The 17,243-nt window shown below is 42.9% G+C and overlaps 1 protein-coding gene across 2 annotated transcripts in view; it reads left to right on the top strand.

Annotated features, from left to right (window-relative positions):
- The window catches only part of si:dkey-240h12.4 (death-associated protein kinase 2), a 22,173-nt gene extending 5,574 nt beyond the window's left edge, over positions 1–16,599 (top strand). For both annotated transcript variants that reach the window (XM_062529453.1, XM_062529454.1), the window contains 11 exons: positions 1,501–1,662; positions 2,708–2,929; positions 4,470–4,608; positions 5,244–5,373; positions 7,906–7,954; positions 8,603–8,629; positions 10,449–10,601; positions 12,185–12,230; positions 12,441–12,530; positions 13,178–13,264; positions 14,047–16,599. In XM_062529453.1, the coding sequence (XP_062385437.1) occupies positions 1,601–1,662; positions 2,708–2,929; positions 4,470–4,608; positions 5,244–5,373; positions 7,906–7,954; positions 8,603–8,629; positions 10,449–10,601; positions 12,185–12,230; positions 12,441–12,530; positions 13,178–13,264; positions 14,047–14,127 (1,086 nt within the window). In that variant the 5' untranslated portion in view covers positions 1,501–1,600 and the 3' untranslated portion in view covers positions 14,128–16,599. The remainder of the gene's footprint in view (positions 1–1,500; positions 1,663–2,707; positions 2,930–4,469; positions 4,609–5,243; positions 5,374–7,905; positions 7,955–8,602; positions 8,630–10,448; positions 10,602–12,184; positions 12,231–12,440; positions 12,531–13,177; positions 13,265–14,046) is intronic.
- Positions 16,600–17,243: the final 644 nt, after the last annotated feature.

The following is a 17,243-nucleotide window of genomic DNA, read 5'->3' on the forward strand; positions in this document are numbered from 1 at the left end:
ATCCTAGTCTTAGAATATAAGCTCTTTTCACTAGAGATCTTCACTGATCCATGTGTACGATATCAGCCCTAAGTGTAATGAGAAGATCTTCCCAGGAAAATGTAGCAGGACCAGGTTGATCAGAAGATTCAGTATGTGCCAGGATAATGACAACACATCTGGGAAGTGATGTGAAGGGCTAGTACTGGGTGTAAAATACTCCCAAAGAACCTTTACAGAGCCTATAAATCAGATTCATTGAGGAGTTTGTTAATAGCAAAAGTTTTTTTTTTTTGCTTTACCAAAAAGAGTTCACTGTTTTCTGCATTTGTGTAATGATCAAGTCTGCTTAATCGGGAGCAATTTCTCAAATTCCGTCTTTCTTCTCCACCTTTCCTTCACCATCTCTCCACACCCTCTAAACACACACACACACACACACACACACTTCCATCTTCCATATGTTTGTCTTCGTGTGTTGGTTTCTTCATTCCATCCTGTGTTCTCCCGCCAATGTTCAGCCATCAGCAGTTTTTGTTTACATTCACTTTGTTTCTCTTCTTCCCAAATGCTCACTCATATTCACTTTCTCTCTGCCACACTCATTTGTGCCTGAGTATCTCTCTCTCTCTCTCCTTTTTTCATCCTTTCTCTTCTTCACTCCCTCTCTTTTCATTTCTCTAATGATCATCTGACCTCTTTTTCGAGTCTCATTCTTTTACAATCTGAGGGGAACATTCATTCTCATAATGATCAGTAATAAGCTTCTTCAAGCTTGTTACCCATCGTGCCTGGTGCTTGGCGAGTGGTTGTCTGTCACTCTTGTTCTCTGAGGGTAGGGCTGTGACCTGGTTATGTCTTCTTCAGGCTCCACCACAGAGGTCCCGTTCAGCTGTGTGTCTGTCAGAGCGCATTTTGGGTTGCTGACTGATTATGCAGCGTGACCATTGTCTGCAACTATGCTATGGTTTTAACTCTAAATGTAGGATTCTGTGTCGCTGCAACGTGCGTGTGTACGATTTCGTACAGGTCAAAGACAGCAAGGTGCTATTCTGGAGGAAGCTCTGTAAGAAGAGATGGTTACGGTTCTGTGACTCCTCTTGTGTCATGTATTTGCGTTTTTCATTTTTGCATTCTGCTATTCTTAGCATGTCTTTGATGGGTCTCCCACAGGTAGATCACTCACTGTCTTTTCTCTCCTTCTTTCTTTCTTTCTCTTTTTCTCCCTCTCTCTCTCTCTTCCCCTCTCCATCCATCCCTCCCCCTTTCTCTTTTTCTTTCTCTCTCTCTCTCTTTCTCTCTTTCACTCTCTCCCTTTCCCTCTCCTTCTCTCCTTCTCCCTTTCCATCCATCCCTCCCTCTCTCTCTTTTTCTTTCTCTCTCTCTCTCTCTCTCTCTCTCTCTCTCTCTCTCTCCCTTTCCCTCCCCTTCTCTCCTTCACTCCTTCTCTCTCTATCCGTCCCTCCCTCTCTCTCTCTCTCTCTCTCTCTCCCTCTCTCCCTCCCTCTCTCCCTCCCTCAGGGCCGACCAGAGGGCCTCTGCCTGTGTGAGCATGATGCAGTAGAGCAGAGAGGGGCTACTTCAACCTGAGTGTGTGGGAGAGAGAGCACCCGAGGGCGTCATGGCTGTCTTTAAACTGGAGAATGTGGAGGACCTGTACGAGATCGGCGAGGTGTTGGGCAGGTAAGAGACTCAGAGTCCAATGGTGCAATAGAGCCTAGAGTATATAGTAACCTGAAGTGTACTGTATACTTAAACTTCAGTGGTTTATTGCAAATAATTTATACAATCAAAACATATCTTGGTGTGAACATGTTGTATATATGGTCGTATGTAACATGCAAGCAGATTTGTTGAGTTAATGCACTGATGAAAAATCAGCCTTGAGGCTGTGGGAGTTATAGGAGCCAGTTGGCTGCCAGATCTAACACATGAGAATTTGCTTATCTTGTTTAATGACTGCTTCAACCTTGCATGTTCTCTGTAAACACCCACAACCTGCCTTGAACCAGTTGTTGATTGTGTTCCTTTTATGCAACATTTCTGGCCTGGCTCGCACACCAGACCAGTTCTTAGAATTGGTCTGGAAATCCTTAGTTCACCTCTGATTTCTAAGGGGAGTAAACAGTGAATTGAAGTATTGACTTCTTACTAAATCTTCCGTACTTATTACTTACTGATTACCACAGAATAAGTCAACCTATCTGCTCACAGATTCATCCGGGCTCACCCTGGCCACAATATGTTTCTTCTCTCCCCAATTTTTAGAAGTGAAATCATGGTTGAGTTGTTCAGTTTTCACTTTGCGGTTAACGCAACTAGCTACGTAATTACATAACTCAGTAGTGGAAGTGAGACTATTGAAGGTTATACATAACAGGTTATAGGTTGATGCATACTTCATTTCAGTGCCCTCTGCCTCCCAGTTGTTAAAGCTCAAAACATTGTTTTATAGCATGATGTTTCATGTAACATTTATACAGTGTGATGCCTACAACTGATGATCCTACTTTAGATGGTATTAGAATGATACTACTTTTACATTTATTAGTCAAAAAGTGAAAATGCCTGTTACTTACCTTAAATGCCTGTTACTTACCTTAAATGCCTATTACTAACCTTGAATGCCTGTTACTTACCTTGAACATACAGTAAGCACATCACAGGACGTTGAACACACATTGTTTAAACAAATGGAATTAAATGTTAAACTGTCGTCCCACTCCAGTGGTCATTTCGGGCAGGTGCGGGAGGTGCGGGAGCGAGCGTCTGGGGCCCGCTGGGCGGGGAAGTTCCTGAAGATCCGGAGAGGAGCGGGGAGCCGCCTGGGGATGGAGAGGAAGAGCGTGGAGCGAGAGGTGGAGGTCTTGCAGGCGCTGCAGCACTACAACATCATGGCCCTCAGAGACGTGTTCGAGAGCAGGGCTGAGATCGTCCTCATCGTGGAGCTGTGAGTGTGTGTGCATGCGTGCGTGCGTGCGTGCGTGCGTGCGTGCGTGCGTGCGTGCGTGCGTGCGTGCGTGCGTGTGTGTGTGCGTGCGTGTGTGTGAGTGTGTGTGTGTTTGTGTGTGCCTGTGTGTGTGCATGTGTGTGAGTGCCTGTGTGTGTGTGTGTGTGTGTGTGTGTGTGTGTGAGTGTGCCTGTGTGTGTGTGCCTGTGTGCCTGTGTGTCTGTGAATAGTGAGAGAGAGTGAGAGATTGGGGTTGTGGGAGTGTTGCTATTCATGTACTGTATATCGGTTTGTGCATTAGGTGAGGGTATTCACAGGTTTCATCAGGTCCTTTTCTACAGGTATGTGAATCAAGCACCATGCAGTCTGCATTCATAGGCGCTTGATTTTATACACCCGTGGAAAGGGAGCTGATGAAACTCATGAACATATGAAAGAGCGATCCGCAGTCTTGGCCTTTAACACTGAGATGAGTGGTTAGGCTGGTTTAATCCAGTACAGATGCACCTTGTGCTCAGTAAGCGCTTAGAGTTGGCCTTCACCACATCTATAAATTCAGCACAGGAAACATTTGAATTTCTAATGAAAGATAACTGTGCAGCTAATTGCTAAACGTTCTGTGTTGAAACAAGTGACGCGAAAGTCTCTTCCTTGTTTGCTTGAAACGCTTGGGCAGAGAGGAACAGGTTCATGAAAGCAGGGCTGCATGGAGTAGGAAAGTGAGAGAGAGAGGAGAGGGGAATGGCCGAGGTGACGGCAGAGTGACCGAGAGGAGCTTGGCGAAAGACTCCGGCCAGAACCGAGGGCCAACTGCCCGGAGACGGACAGATAGGGGAAGGACAGGCGCGTTGGAAGCGGAGTGGGTAAAGACGGGCCGGCTGGCAAGAGGGAAGCAGGAGATAAGAGAAAGAGGAAGAGAGAGGATGAGCGGAGTGGCGGAGAGAAGAGAGGTCAAGGGCCAGGGGCAGCGCCGATATCTAGAACGTTCTCTTAGCTGCTGTCACAACATCTCTGCCGCGTTCCGTATGAGGAGTTTAATTATAGATTTGTGCGGCGGGCTGGGTCAGAGTGGTCGCAAGGCAGCCTTCTTAATGTGTTACATCACACCAGGTTAAATACGGGCCAATTACAGCATTCGCTGTGTTTATATTACAGCATGAGCTGATGCCAGAAGAGAGATTGTTCCGCCTTTTCAGTCTGGGCAGCATGCTGCTCGGTTGAAGTCATATGTTTGTGGCGAGGCCATTGGTGGTTCCTCCCCTGTTGGGCTACATTAGGTGTCAGGGACTTGCCATTCAGTTGTTTCAACGTTGTATGTACGCTTGCTCAATTCACAGAAGGGTGATACTTCCTGCCACACATAGAACCTTGTGAAACCAGGTAACAGTCGTCGTAGTAACACAGTGGCTGTGGCTACGAGTTTAGCATCAGCATTCTTTTTCATTCTCTCATTTTATACACTAATCTTTGCAATCTCTTTCTTTCTTTCTTTTTTTTCTCTCAATCTTTCTCCCCACCCACCCACTTTCTTATCTTTCAGTATCAGTGGAGGGGAGTTGTTTGACTTCATTGCCGAGAAAGAGAATTTGACGGAGACGGAGGCCATCGAGTTCCTCAAACAAATCCTGCAGGGAGTGAGCTACATGCACAGCAAACACATCGGCCACTTTGACCTCAAGGTTCGCCCTCAACATCACCTGCCAACGTCCACTCCGTGTTCCATCCATGTCCAGCAGAGCTTATTATGTTCCCATGGGCTAATGTAGATCAGTGGTTCTTAACTGGTCTGGCTTTGGGACCCACAATTTCCTATGTTCATAAAGTCGCGAGACTCGCGACCCATTTATTTATTAAGCGTTCAAGCCAACGGCTATGGTGAGCTACATGGTAACACACAAAGTTTTACTGTAGACCTACTTTTCTGGAACATGCTGATGTTTGGCATTACATTTGCGTTTACCACTAAAACGATGTCTAACATGACCGGTTACATAAACATTGTTTATGTTCTTGGCAATGACTGACATTGGCTTTAAATAAAGTCTGTTAAAATAAAGGTACAACATTAGATCAACATTTGACCCACCCAGAACGGTTCCATGACCCATTTTTGGGTCCCGACCCATCAGTTAAGAAACACACAGCTTTGTACTGCTGCCATATAGCCTTTTCATATATCAATTATAGTAATGTAGTACTGATTACTTTGTCTAGTTTGTCTTGTTACACATAGTATGTTATGTACTGTAGACATCCGTTTTTGGTTCATTGTTGTATTCATAGTATTGCGTCTATGTGTCCTCATATTTTTTAGCCTGAGAACGTCATGCTGTCAAGCAATACCCTGCCCAATCCAGATATCAAGATCATAGACTTTGGCATGGCCCACCGCTTCATCCAAGGGGAGGAATACAGGAGCTTGGGGGGCACCCCCCAGTATATAGGTTAGTGGTGCCTTCCCGTCATCAACACATCACCTTCTTCAGACAACGATGTCAATGTGTCTAGACTTTGTGTGTGCACGTGTGGTTTTGTGTGTGTATGTGTGTGCGTGCGCACGTGTAGTTGTGTGTGTGTATATGTGTGCGCGTGTGGTTGTGTGTGCGTACGTGTGTGTGTGTGCGTGCGTACAAGTGTGTCTTTGTGCTTGTGGCTAGCCAAAAAAAAAAGTGAAGGTCTATTGGTTTCCATGGAGACAGTAAGGGTAGGAAATGACTCTGCAATTTGGGTTGAGAGGGAAATGAAAGGAGTGGACCACGAGACTTACTGTTAATTGATTAGAAATGACGGCTGATCAAATCCAACAGCAGTTAAAGCCCTCTCTGAACTGATCGCCATATGAGCCTTTTGGAAAGCCCCAATTTGCTCAAGTGATCTTCAATGCTATACTGTAGAATGAACCTTGTTTTTGTCAGAAATTCAGAATACTATCAGAAAATCCCTGAGGGGTATTTTACAGGGATGGTTTCATCATGAGTTATCCAGATGATTGCAGTAAAACCTGAAGTGGCACTTTTTAATTATGTAGGTAAGACTCAGTATATGATACAAAGCAGTTCAGTTCACTTTTGTTCAGTTTAGTTTATTGCCATTCAACACGTTACTCAGGACCAGCAGCATAACATTTAAGTAATCCTATGTAATAGAATAATTCAAATAAACAGAGTAAATAATGGATTGCATAGTTAAACGCCAGTCCAGTCGTAGTCACAGCAATACAATGCCATGTATTTTAACTCCGTTTTTAAAAAAAAGTAAGCAAAGTGCAAGTTCAAGTCCTGGCAAAGCCTTGCTTTCCTTTGAATACCGTAATCTACTGATATGGCTTCCAATGAACCAATGGCCTGTTTTCCACGGTATTCAAAGCATATCTAGATATTCACAAAGAATTCATATCAGCATGGAAATCATAGAGCCTCTGCTGATTAAGCCTCTTGTGACGTCAGACGAAGTCACACATTGAATTTACTGATTTCCCCTTTTGCTTTGTCTGTGCACAGCAAGCACCCAGTAGAAAAATGGCAGCTAAAACAGGCTTGTGATTCCCACACACAGTTATAGCAGAGATGAGTGACGTACTGTTGACTTTGCGTTTTTATGTTTTTGTTGAAGTCTACTCATCTTCGCTTACTGCGCAACCACAGGGAGGATCAACATTATGAGATTATCACAGATATTTAAAGCTTCCCCTTCTTCCCCTTTCTGCATTAGTCATACTTTACTTAATCCTCACAGAAGGCCCCATCTCACTGTCGAGATTGGCTCATTCAGTCCATGCAGAATTACTGTGATCACTTAATAATACTTTGAGCATGAGATGTGTAGAAGCAGCAGTAGTATACTGTGTGTCTGTATAGCTTGGTGTGGAAGTGATTGCCACTTTCTCTGGTGCCTCAGATATCAGGAAACTCAGTCATTTATTCTTTCACTGATGCGCATCAAGGGAAAGAAACAAGTTTCACCCAAGGGATTCACCAGTACCTCTAACTAAAACAGAGACTATTCTGAACTTAAGTATGTTAAGGCAAGGCAGACAAGGCAGTTTGTTTATATTGCACATTTCATACATAGGTGCAATTCAAAGTGCTTCACACAGATATACACACATATGTAGTCACTCAGTCAGTACATAATGGTCATTAAAATTAACCATAAATCCAGATGTATAGTAGTTATATGGATGTTACAAACAAAGGGGGGTGTGACCTCTTGTTCTAACTCTGTTTGAATAGAATGTATGGGTCACACGGGCAGGTCCTCCTGGAGGGTCATTTAACCAGAAGGACCCCACCCTGCACCTGGACAAATGTTATGCTAATAGAGTTTGGAGCAGCTGTACTGTAAGCCTCAATGGGATTGTAGTGTTACACTCTTCTTTCTGTTTCAAAAGTCTGAGAGCATTTTGTTTCACAAATCCAGTTGACATATTTGGATTTGGAGTTGGATTTGAGTGGCCCTTTCCCATTACACACATTGTAATGTGTATACACACACACACACACACACACACACACACACATGGCTGAGAACCAATAGCCAAAATAAACTGGCATTTGTCCCAGAATGCATTGCATATCTTTATTTCCTGAACTGCCTGTATAACAAGTCGATAGCAGAACTACAGCCAAACCGTTACATTGGTAAACATCAATTCAACACCATGTTAACTGCGCTTCCATTGTCAGAGCTTTATGGTTGTTCATTCAGCTGTGACTAACCACCATTACAGCATTTGGTGATGTGGTTTAATGCCATCACTACACTTTCTAACCGAGATCTGGAATAAATGAAATCCATAAAGACCTGCATTGTCAAGTGCTATCTGGACAACAGTCATTTTTTAAAAACAAAAAATATATATATTTTTTAAGGATTTCCCCTCGGCTCACACTTTTACATTACAGTTTGCGGAACCGTCAACCTTATTTTCTCTCTCTCTCTGTTTTCCTTTTTTTCTCACTCTCTTGCTCTCTCAGCTCCTGAGGTCATTAACTACGAGCCACTGAGCACAGCAGCCGATATGTGGTGAGTACCACATAAACACGATCACAGACGCATGTGTGCATGCACGTAAACACACACACATACACACACACACACACACACACACACACACAGGCTCACAAATACACAAATGCCCAAACATAGAGAGTGACTCACACATGGATGGCACAGTTTGCCTTTCCCCTGAGTGTTTGCTTACAGCTATGAGGCAGACATGTTCCAACTTGATTTCAGCAGTCCTAAAGCGATTTTGTGTGTGTGAAAGTATTTCCATATCAGTGAATACATTTGCATTAATATGCTCATTTTAAGTTTACACTACTGCATACATCAATATGGATAAACCAAATAATTTTGGTTAAACAGTCATAATCTTTGATTTCCGCACAGTATCAGACACGCACAAATGTCTTGATTTCCGTATCAGTAAATGTGGTGATGGCTGAAATGACGTAGAGAGTAGCTGGCTGGTCTGTGTTTCCCACGGCTCCAGCTTGAGCGAGGCCTGTAGCTTAACAGCTTGATATGTTCTCCTCCAGCATGTTGCTAAGCTCGCCCATCAGGCACTGCAGGGAGACTGTGTGTCTCTGTGTGTGTGTTGTACAGTACGTTGCGTGTGGGTTCTCTGTGGAAAATGTATCAGTTATTTGTTCTCTGTTTGTTTTCCAGGAGCATGGGCGTCATCACTTACATTCTGTGAGTCTCCCTCCTATCTTCTCTCTCTCTCCCTCCCTCCTCTCTCTCTCTCTCTCTCTCCTCTCTCTCCCTCTCTCTCGCTGATATTCCGTCTCCCTCCTATCTTCTCTCTCTCTCTCCCTCCTCTCTCTCTCTCTCTCTCTGATATTCTGTCTCCCTCTTTCTCTCTTGCTCTCCTCCTCCCTCCTCTCTCTCTCTCTGATATTCTGTCTCTCTCTCTCTCTCTCTCTCTCTCTTTCTGTGTGTGTGTGTGTGTGTGTGTGTGTGTGTGTGTGTGTGTATGATATATGTGTGTGTGATACATGTGTGTGTTTGGAGCTCAGAGCCCCATGGGCAAGTGTTCTTTTGCTCTGCTGTCCATGCAACACATGACTCACTCGGGGGGAATCCATTTTAAACTATCCGACACACACACACACACACACACACACACACACACACACACACACACACACACACACACACACACACACACACACACACACACACACACACATACACAGAGACCCCACTAATATCACTCCATTTGGGTCAGCTCCCTATGGGAGGCTCTCACCAAGGGACGGGTTCCTGTTCCCCACTGAGGAAGCCTTGTTTCCTGTTTTCATGAGCGATGTTGATTTGAGATATGATTTACAGTATTATTTTTGTTTCTGCTATTGTTTTGCTGGTCGGAAGATGTTGAGAGTCCTCTGCATTGTCATTTAGCTTCATTAAAATGCCTTCCAGTAGGAGGATGGGGGTTTTGTGGTTTGTAAACATTGACAATAGGGTGAGTCCTTCTAAGGCTCGATTCCAAGGTAGTGGTGGGCAAATAGAGTCATCCCACCATACCCCTCCCATGCGTGAGTCAGTGTATGTATATACGTTTGTTTTTGTTATCTTCAGTAGAATAACTCGATGGTTAATATCAAACAGAGAGAATGGAAAAGGTCATGTGAGTGCAGCTTTACACACATAGCTCGTTTACTAGCTCAGCTCCTCTACTGAGGGATGCTACTCAGTGCATGGGTGGTGGTAGGCTTCATTTGTGTGCACACATGTGTACCGTCATTTCCCGACTATTGGCCGTGGCTTATCCATTGATTTTGAAAAATTTCTTCAGCTATGAGGTTGATAAGGGGAGGGGAGGGGAGGGGGGGGGGGCAGTTAATATGGTGCTAATATGGTTTTTTTTCTTTTAACTGGCATAAAACACTGCCCTGCGACTTATACACAATGCGTCTTATATGCGGGAAATTACTGTGAGGTCAGTTTCCCTGCATAGAAAAAAAGAAAAAGCAAAACACATGGAATCACATTATGAGATCTCCGATCAGAATAGAAATGATATTGAAACTAAAAAGGGATGTCTGGTCAGGTGAGCTTTCTGTTCTGACTGTCCCTCCCACCATGCCAGTTTCCTCTGGGTAGTACGTGTCTGTTGAGGGTTTGTTTGGTTAAGGATCGGCGGAGACTTTCAGAAGATTATGTTGATACACATAGATACAATAACACGTAATAAACTAAATGTTGTGTAAGCTCTTGAAATAGGGGTTATCGTTTCCATTCAGCAAACAGCAAAAGACATTGCAATACGTTTATGACTGAACAAAACTGATAAACTCTGTTACAGGAGTTACAGTCACAGTATATGCCCAAACCAAATGTACAGAGTTCACTGTTCATACATGACATCACTAATGTGGCTATTGAATAACTAGTGGGGCTAAGCTAAAATTACAATCCTTTGGACACATGGATGCTACTATTCTATAGCACCTGAACAATACAGTATGGCAAAAGGTTTGTACAAAAAACAACCCCTCCTATTTTTCAGACTGAGTGGTCTCTCCCCCTTCCAAGGGTACACCGATGAGGAGACGCTACGCAACATCGTAGGGATGGTCTACGAGTTTGACGAGCAGCACTTCAGCCAGACCAGCGCCATGGCCAAAGACTTCATCCAGAAGCTCCTGGTGAAGGACCAGAAGTAAGGCCTCCTCTGAGCTTTTTACAAGCACTAACATGCGACGATGCCGGCGATAAAATATCACAATACAGGGATTCTGCAATACTCGACGACACATTGCGATATCTATGTAAACTAGAAAAGCACTCCGAGAGCGCAGACCTCTGCCAAGCGAAAACATAACCGCCTCCTGGATCAAGACGGTGATACGGATCACTCCCAAAATGTAATTGTTTCTTCCTTGGGTCATTTCAGACCTTCCCTGAAAATTTCACGAAATGCATCCATAACTTTTTGAGTTATCTTGCAGACAGACAAACAGACAGACAAACAAACAAACAAACAAACAAACCCTGACAAAAACATAGCCTCCTTGGCGGAGGTAATAAAGAAGAATAGATACTATACTGAGTGGATATAGTTTTGCGTAGGGTCCTGTTTTGATTATCAAAAATGCTTGGTCAGTGGCAAAAAGCATAAATACATTTAGGGGCGTCTCTAGTTCGCATTCAGGGTGGTTTTATTATCAAACATTGGGAGCATTGTCCAAAAAAGGTTGTTCTTCTGTTTCCTAATCAGTCATGGGTATAACATCCTTTCAACCAATGAGAGTGACATATGTCATTCCCTTTAACAGCAAACAGCACAACTTGGACAAAGGTGTCTGTCAAATCCCATAACCATGGCCATAACTTCAAACAGCGCATCTATGTTTTTCCAGTCAGCGGCACATCTGAAGCACTCTGTTTGCTTGACTACATGCATTCTGCACTCGCCTAATATTTGAACTCAAATGCAAAGTGAAACTATCATCACTCACTGGTCTCATATGCGAAACAGTTCTACACTGTATTTTACTTTCACTATTGATTGACAAACCCTAGCCTGAAAAATGGAACCCTTGGCTTACCCCAATAATGTTGGAATGACTGAATAAAAATCCTAAGGCTAATTATCTTGCAGAGAAGTTGTTTGGGACTGGTTACTTAGGGATACTTACATCTCATTAACAGTGCGTCTTCAGCAGTGCTTTGTAGACCAGGTTTTTCTTGGTCAGTGGTCAGTGGCGTAATGATTTTTAGAGCGTGTAGGATGGCGATTTTTTGGATCATGCGCCAGACCACACCCTCTCGCCACATCCCCGGGCGCAAGGTTTAATAAAAGTGAAGCGCATGGTGCAAAATTCGCCACTGAGTGCAAGATAAGAATAAGCTTTGCGCCACGTTTCTGATTGTCAAAATAGAGCCTTTAGTGTTTCTTAAAAATATAAAAATATGTATTTCACACACACACACACACACATGCTTCATCACAACCTGTTGAAGATGCTCCAGAAGACAGAACTGATCTGAACGGTTTATTACGTTATTATAACGTTATTTTATATTTTGTTTAGATTTCTTTCCTTTTCTCCCCTTTTGACTTGAGCTACTCTCTGTAAATAATGACCTACACAAACACACACACACACACACACACACACACACACACACACAGACAAACATTGTTTGGTAAGCAGGTTAGTATATTCTCTTTGTTTTTTATTCTTTATTCTTATATCTTTGTCTACCTATAAATCTGTAACGCATTGTGTATCTGTGCAGGGAAAGGATGACAGCTGAAGATTGTCTTCGTCACCCATGGATTAAGGTATGGCATGTGTCTGTGGTTGATATGCACAATACCAGTGGTGTGGGAACACAATATGTCTATGTGTGTGTTTCTGTGTGTATGTTTATTTTTATTTTGTGTGAGGAAATAATGATCAAAGGAATTGTGGTAGAGTAAGACATGTCTAACTTGTTTTACCTGCCCCCCCCCCCCCCCCCCCATACACATTTTCTATTCCTGGTCTCTCAGCCTCTTACCAGGACACAAGTTGCCAAGAGGAACCGCTCCTCCATCAACATGAAGAATTTCAAGAGATTCAATGCCAAGAGAAAATGGAAGGTGTGTGTCTGTGCTTGCGTTATGTTTATCATTACATACATGGAAACACATGTCTGTCTTTTTGTGTTTGTGTCCGCAGTACGTTACGTGAAGAGTGAGTCAGATGTATGAGTTTGTTACTCTCATTTTAGTGCACCTTGCTCAGCTATTGCTGGGTTCAGTTACATGTTTAGAATCTCTTGTTTTAAGCATTCCTCTGGTTTATATGGCTGACCAGCTGTTTCCGCTGTGTATGGTTTTAAACATAAGACAACTCTTAAGAGACCAGAAGCAGGACTCTAGAGATCTCCACTTTCTCACACGGTCTGTTTGTGGTCCCTCTGCAGAGATGACTCATCCTTACCCAACAGGCTTACAGGCAGAGAGAGCCATCTTGTGGTTGTTTGTTGTACTGCACTACACTAGTCAGCCAGCCCAGCAAAACACTGGAATGCAAATGTTTACAAATGTTTAATGAAATGATCACTCTCTCCTCTCTGCCTCTCTCTCTGCCTCTCTCCTTATTCTGTCTTCACATTCTCACTCTTCCAACCTTCTTTCTTGCTCTCCTCCTATTCTTTCATTCCTCTCCTCCTTCACCCTCTCTTGCTCTCCTCCTTCACTCTCTTTCACTCCTCTCCTCATTCCCACTCTCTGTACTCCCGTAGATGTCTTATAACATGGTGTCTGCGTGCAACCGGCTTTGTCGTCTGCAGCTGCATTGCAAGACTAGCGCCTTGCAGGAGGAAGAGCTGGTGAGAAGTCCCCTCCCAAACACACACTCTTGCCTTAACTGTAGCAACCCATCTAGTAGAACTTTTAGACTTCTCCTATTCACACCAAGTCTGTTATTTGTGCATTTACACATGTACATTTACACATGTACTCCACACTGGACTCTACACCTAAAGGGGCTCACTGACCCGTAATCATAACTGCCTTTCGAACAAATTTTCTTCTTTTCATTTTTCCAAAAACTGTAATGAAGGATTTCACTGGAGAGTTTCTGTGGAGGATTATCAATTATTTATCTATACATCTACAGTACAGGGGAAATTACAAGTACGTGGTTTAGTGATAAACCTGGGTTAGTTAACTCAGAGTGAGTGGTAAACCTCCTACAGCAAGAGCCCATTGACATTGTTTTGTTAGGAGAATAAAGCTGTACAGCTCTTCTATTAGGAGGTTTACCACTAACTTAACCAGGTTTGTCACTAAACCTCGTGCTTGGAATACCCCCCAGTACAGGAATCTGTTAATCCACATAAATAGATCAAAAGCTATTGAGATGGTATGTACTTATTTGAGGCAACTGTAGAAGAGGATTATTCTGTAGAGAGATATTGTTGATGTGAAAGTGCTCAATTCCACAGAATTCTTTCTGTATCACTCAGTCCAACTGAAATCATGTTCCGACTAAGTGCGTAGAGAAGGCATCAGGGAAAGTTTCAGTTCACACGAAACACTATGAAAACATGACCTATCTGGAGATAAGAGACAAACATGACTGTATGCCTGTGTCTCTGTTCCCCTTCAGAGACAGTGTGAAAGCGACCAAGAGGACACCGAGACCAAACCTGCCTCACTCCTCCGTCGCAGACTCAGCAGCAGTTCCTAAAGCCACCAGAGGGGGGCAGGCTCGACCTGTCCTGTCCCGCACCAGGCACCCTGACCAGTAGGTGGAGCTAGAGGGCCACAGCCCCGGTACCTGGTGGTTCCTCCATTCTCCAACTGGGCAGACTCTACAAGCACAGAGTTGCCTGCCGACATCAGCTCAGCCAGATGAAGCCTAACGGGGAGATGTGATGAACTTGCTCTCCAAGCTAATGATACATATCAGCAAAACACATTTTCTCTGTCGCAAAACACTTGCTCTTTGCTTTTTAGCCACTAACACCACAGTTGAATTTGATGCGCTAGCATATTTTGAGAAGATTATAGCTTCCTAGCCGAGTTTTCCAGTACAGTCTGGACAGCAGTCTCTTTTCGTAAAGGCAACAGTCCAACAGATGTGAGCAAGTTCCTCACAGAAGAGCATGACCTCGATATATCTCTCCCAAAGAGGAAAAACGAATAGATGTCCATTTTAAGGACAGTCCCTAGTTCCTGAATACTTTAGAATCGATGTAGACAACAGCTTCAAATTCATAACTGCATAGTGTTCAATGACTCAGAGTCTCAGAGAAATGCATGCTTATACTGTAGCATGCAAACCTCGGCTGTCAGAGCAGTCTGTTTTAATAAATATGCATATGTGCTTTTCATGGGGAAATGTAGTGTGAGATTTGCATGCAGGGACAACAGAATGAAGACTTTTGGACTACTCGGTCAGTGTGAGAGTGTGAACAGAGACTCATAGCAAGGAGCAGTCCAATGAAGAGAAGGGAGAAATGAGGAGGCTGGTGGAATCTAAGCGCACACACTGTGAAGACATTTCTTTTGGAAAAGCCTTGTGAGTTGCACACTGGATATGCCGGTCTGCAGCCCACAGGTGTCTGTGAGTGGAAGATAGCACACTTGTGTTGAAACTTTTGATACAGAATGATCTATTTGGAACGGGGTTGATTTTACCCCCCATGCAGGCTTTTGGCTTTTACCCTGTGCCCGCACTGGATAGACATGCTTGTCATGTCCAGTGTATGCATGCTTCCGTTACTGGACGTACTGTATTCCACCTGTGCTGAGGTCTGGCTAAAGGTGTATGGTCAGTTATCCTCAGCTTTATATAGTATATTTTGGTCACAGTTGTAACAGTAACACAGAATGATTTAATAGTCAGTGGTTGATTCTGATCACCGTGTACATTGTAAAGAGTATGTGCTTAATTTGCTGTTAACACAGACGATGCCATGAATAAGCCGGAAAAATCCGGAGACATATGACTACATAAATTAGATTATTATAACATCATAGGTTTTTATCTTTTTCAGTTTATGTCAGGATCTCATAGCAGTTTTTTTTTTTTTTTTGCTGTACTAGCTTTAACAAAAAGAAACATTGTGTTGTTTGCACTGTTTACATTGACTCTGCCACAAACTACTCTTCTCCCGAGTAAGAGATGGGCAGAGAAACAAAGCTGACTTCTCATAAGAAAGCTATTTCAGCAGGATTTATTGTCTAGATTTGGAGGGGATTTTAGTCTTCCTATCAGATTTGGGATCACTTCCATTTGGAAGGCACCATGATATTCACTTTATGTCTTGTTAAGTCGTGTGCCATAAGCCTCACTGTAATGTTTAGTCATGTAGTTGTTGTCTGATATGAAAGGTGATTGATAGAGCATGTTTTTGAAATGGCAAAAGGTTGCATGTTAATGTTAGATTATATTGTGAACTAACCCATTACAAAAAACAACTGCAGATTTTCTGAAGTACTATACTGTACAATGCCAATTTCTGCAGTAAAATACAGTACTACTCCAATGTAGTATTGCATTTTATTTTATTTTCATTTCTAAAATATTGCATATCTTGTATAGCTTGGTTAGCACCAGACCACTTTGCTAACAGGTTTGTCTGGGTTCTCCCAGGCTACTTATTGCAAATAATTCCTCTAAATCGGTTATTTTGATACTCTGCAGTTTTGACACTTGCAGTTCTTTTTTGTAAGAGAAGGAAAAGGACTGGTCATATAAATGGTGACACTTTTAAGCTGATGATACATGGACCAACTTTTTGGTCAATGTTGCTGAGAAATGTTGCCATTATTGTAGTTCTGGCACGTTCCCATTGATATTAGGCATCAATTTGTTTTCTGGAGAACTAATAATCTGTAGGCGAATTGCCATGATCGTCCAATCAGCAGAAATGGAACTGGTTATGTGGTTGCCCAGCAACATTGCTAAAAAAGTTGCCTCATGCATCACCACCTTTACAGGTGATTCAGATATGCATAATTTAGTTATATCTGTCTGATTATGGAACACGGTGCTGTCTGTTTTATTCATAGCAACACTGAAGTATTCTTGTGTATTTGTAAAAGTGTCTTAAGTAATGTATGTTATTGGTTGGACTTGTAACTATGTTATTGCTTTACGCACGCAGTTTGTCATTTGTATGTTAACCATTAAATACTTTGTTTGGAGACATGATCATCTGTGAGTCATACGCTGACTGATTGGCAAAGGTATTGTCATTGTTCTATTTTAAGCACTTAGTCGATCATGACTGATGTCTTTGAACCGCTCATGGCAACCTCCAAAACACAAAAAAATGCTTCTATTCTTTATTCCGAGCTGTTCGTTTCTTTCATGCTACAGGGCGACATGACCTTCCTTCCACTCACGTAAAAACAGCCAGTGCCACGCTAGCAAGTTAATCAGCACCTGAAAGCAGCAAATATAGGCGTGCTCTGAGCCAATAGGCGTGGTCATTTACATCCATTACAGATCATTGCACGAGCAACAAATGTAGGATGTTGGCACCGGAATTTACGCGTGCGGCTTAGACATTTACAGTCAGTTGTGGTGATTTGTTAGTGATGCTGAACATGAAGTGGTCGAGCATGTAAACATTCCTGGACTTACTTCTGACTTGCATTTGGATACAGCTTTTGAAAGTTTCAAACACTTCAAGGAGTCCTTTAGTTAAACGATAGAGGAATCCAGAATCAGCAGAATAATCACTCGGAAGACTATTTGTTCAGGTAAAGTCGATAATGGCAGTTTTCACACTTTCTTTAACAAAGCCCTATCCGTATTCAGAAATGTATACTGTGAGTAACTATTGATGTTCT

This window comes from Sardina pilchardus, chromosome 24, assembly GCF_963854185.1.
Source record: "Sardina pilchardus chromosome 24, fSarPil1.1, whole genome shotgun sequence".
In the NCBI taxonomy this organism is placed as follows: Eukaryota; Metazoa; Chordata; class Actinopteri; order Clupeiformes; family Clupeidae; genus Sardina; species Sardina pilchardus.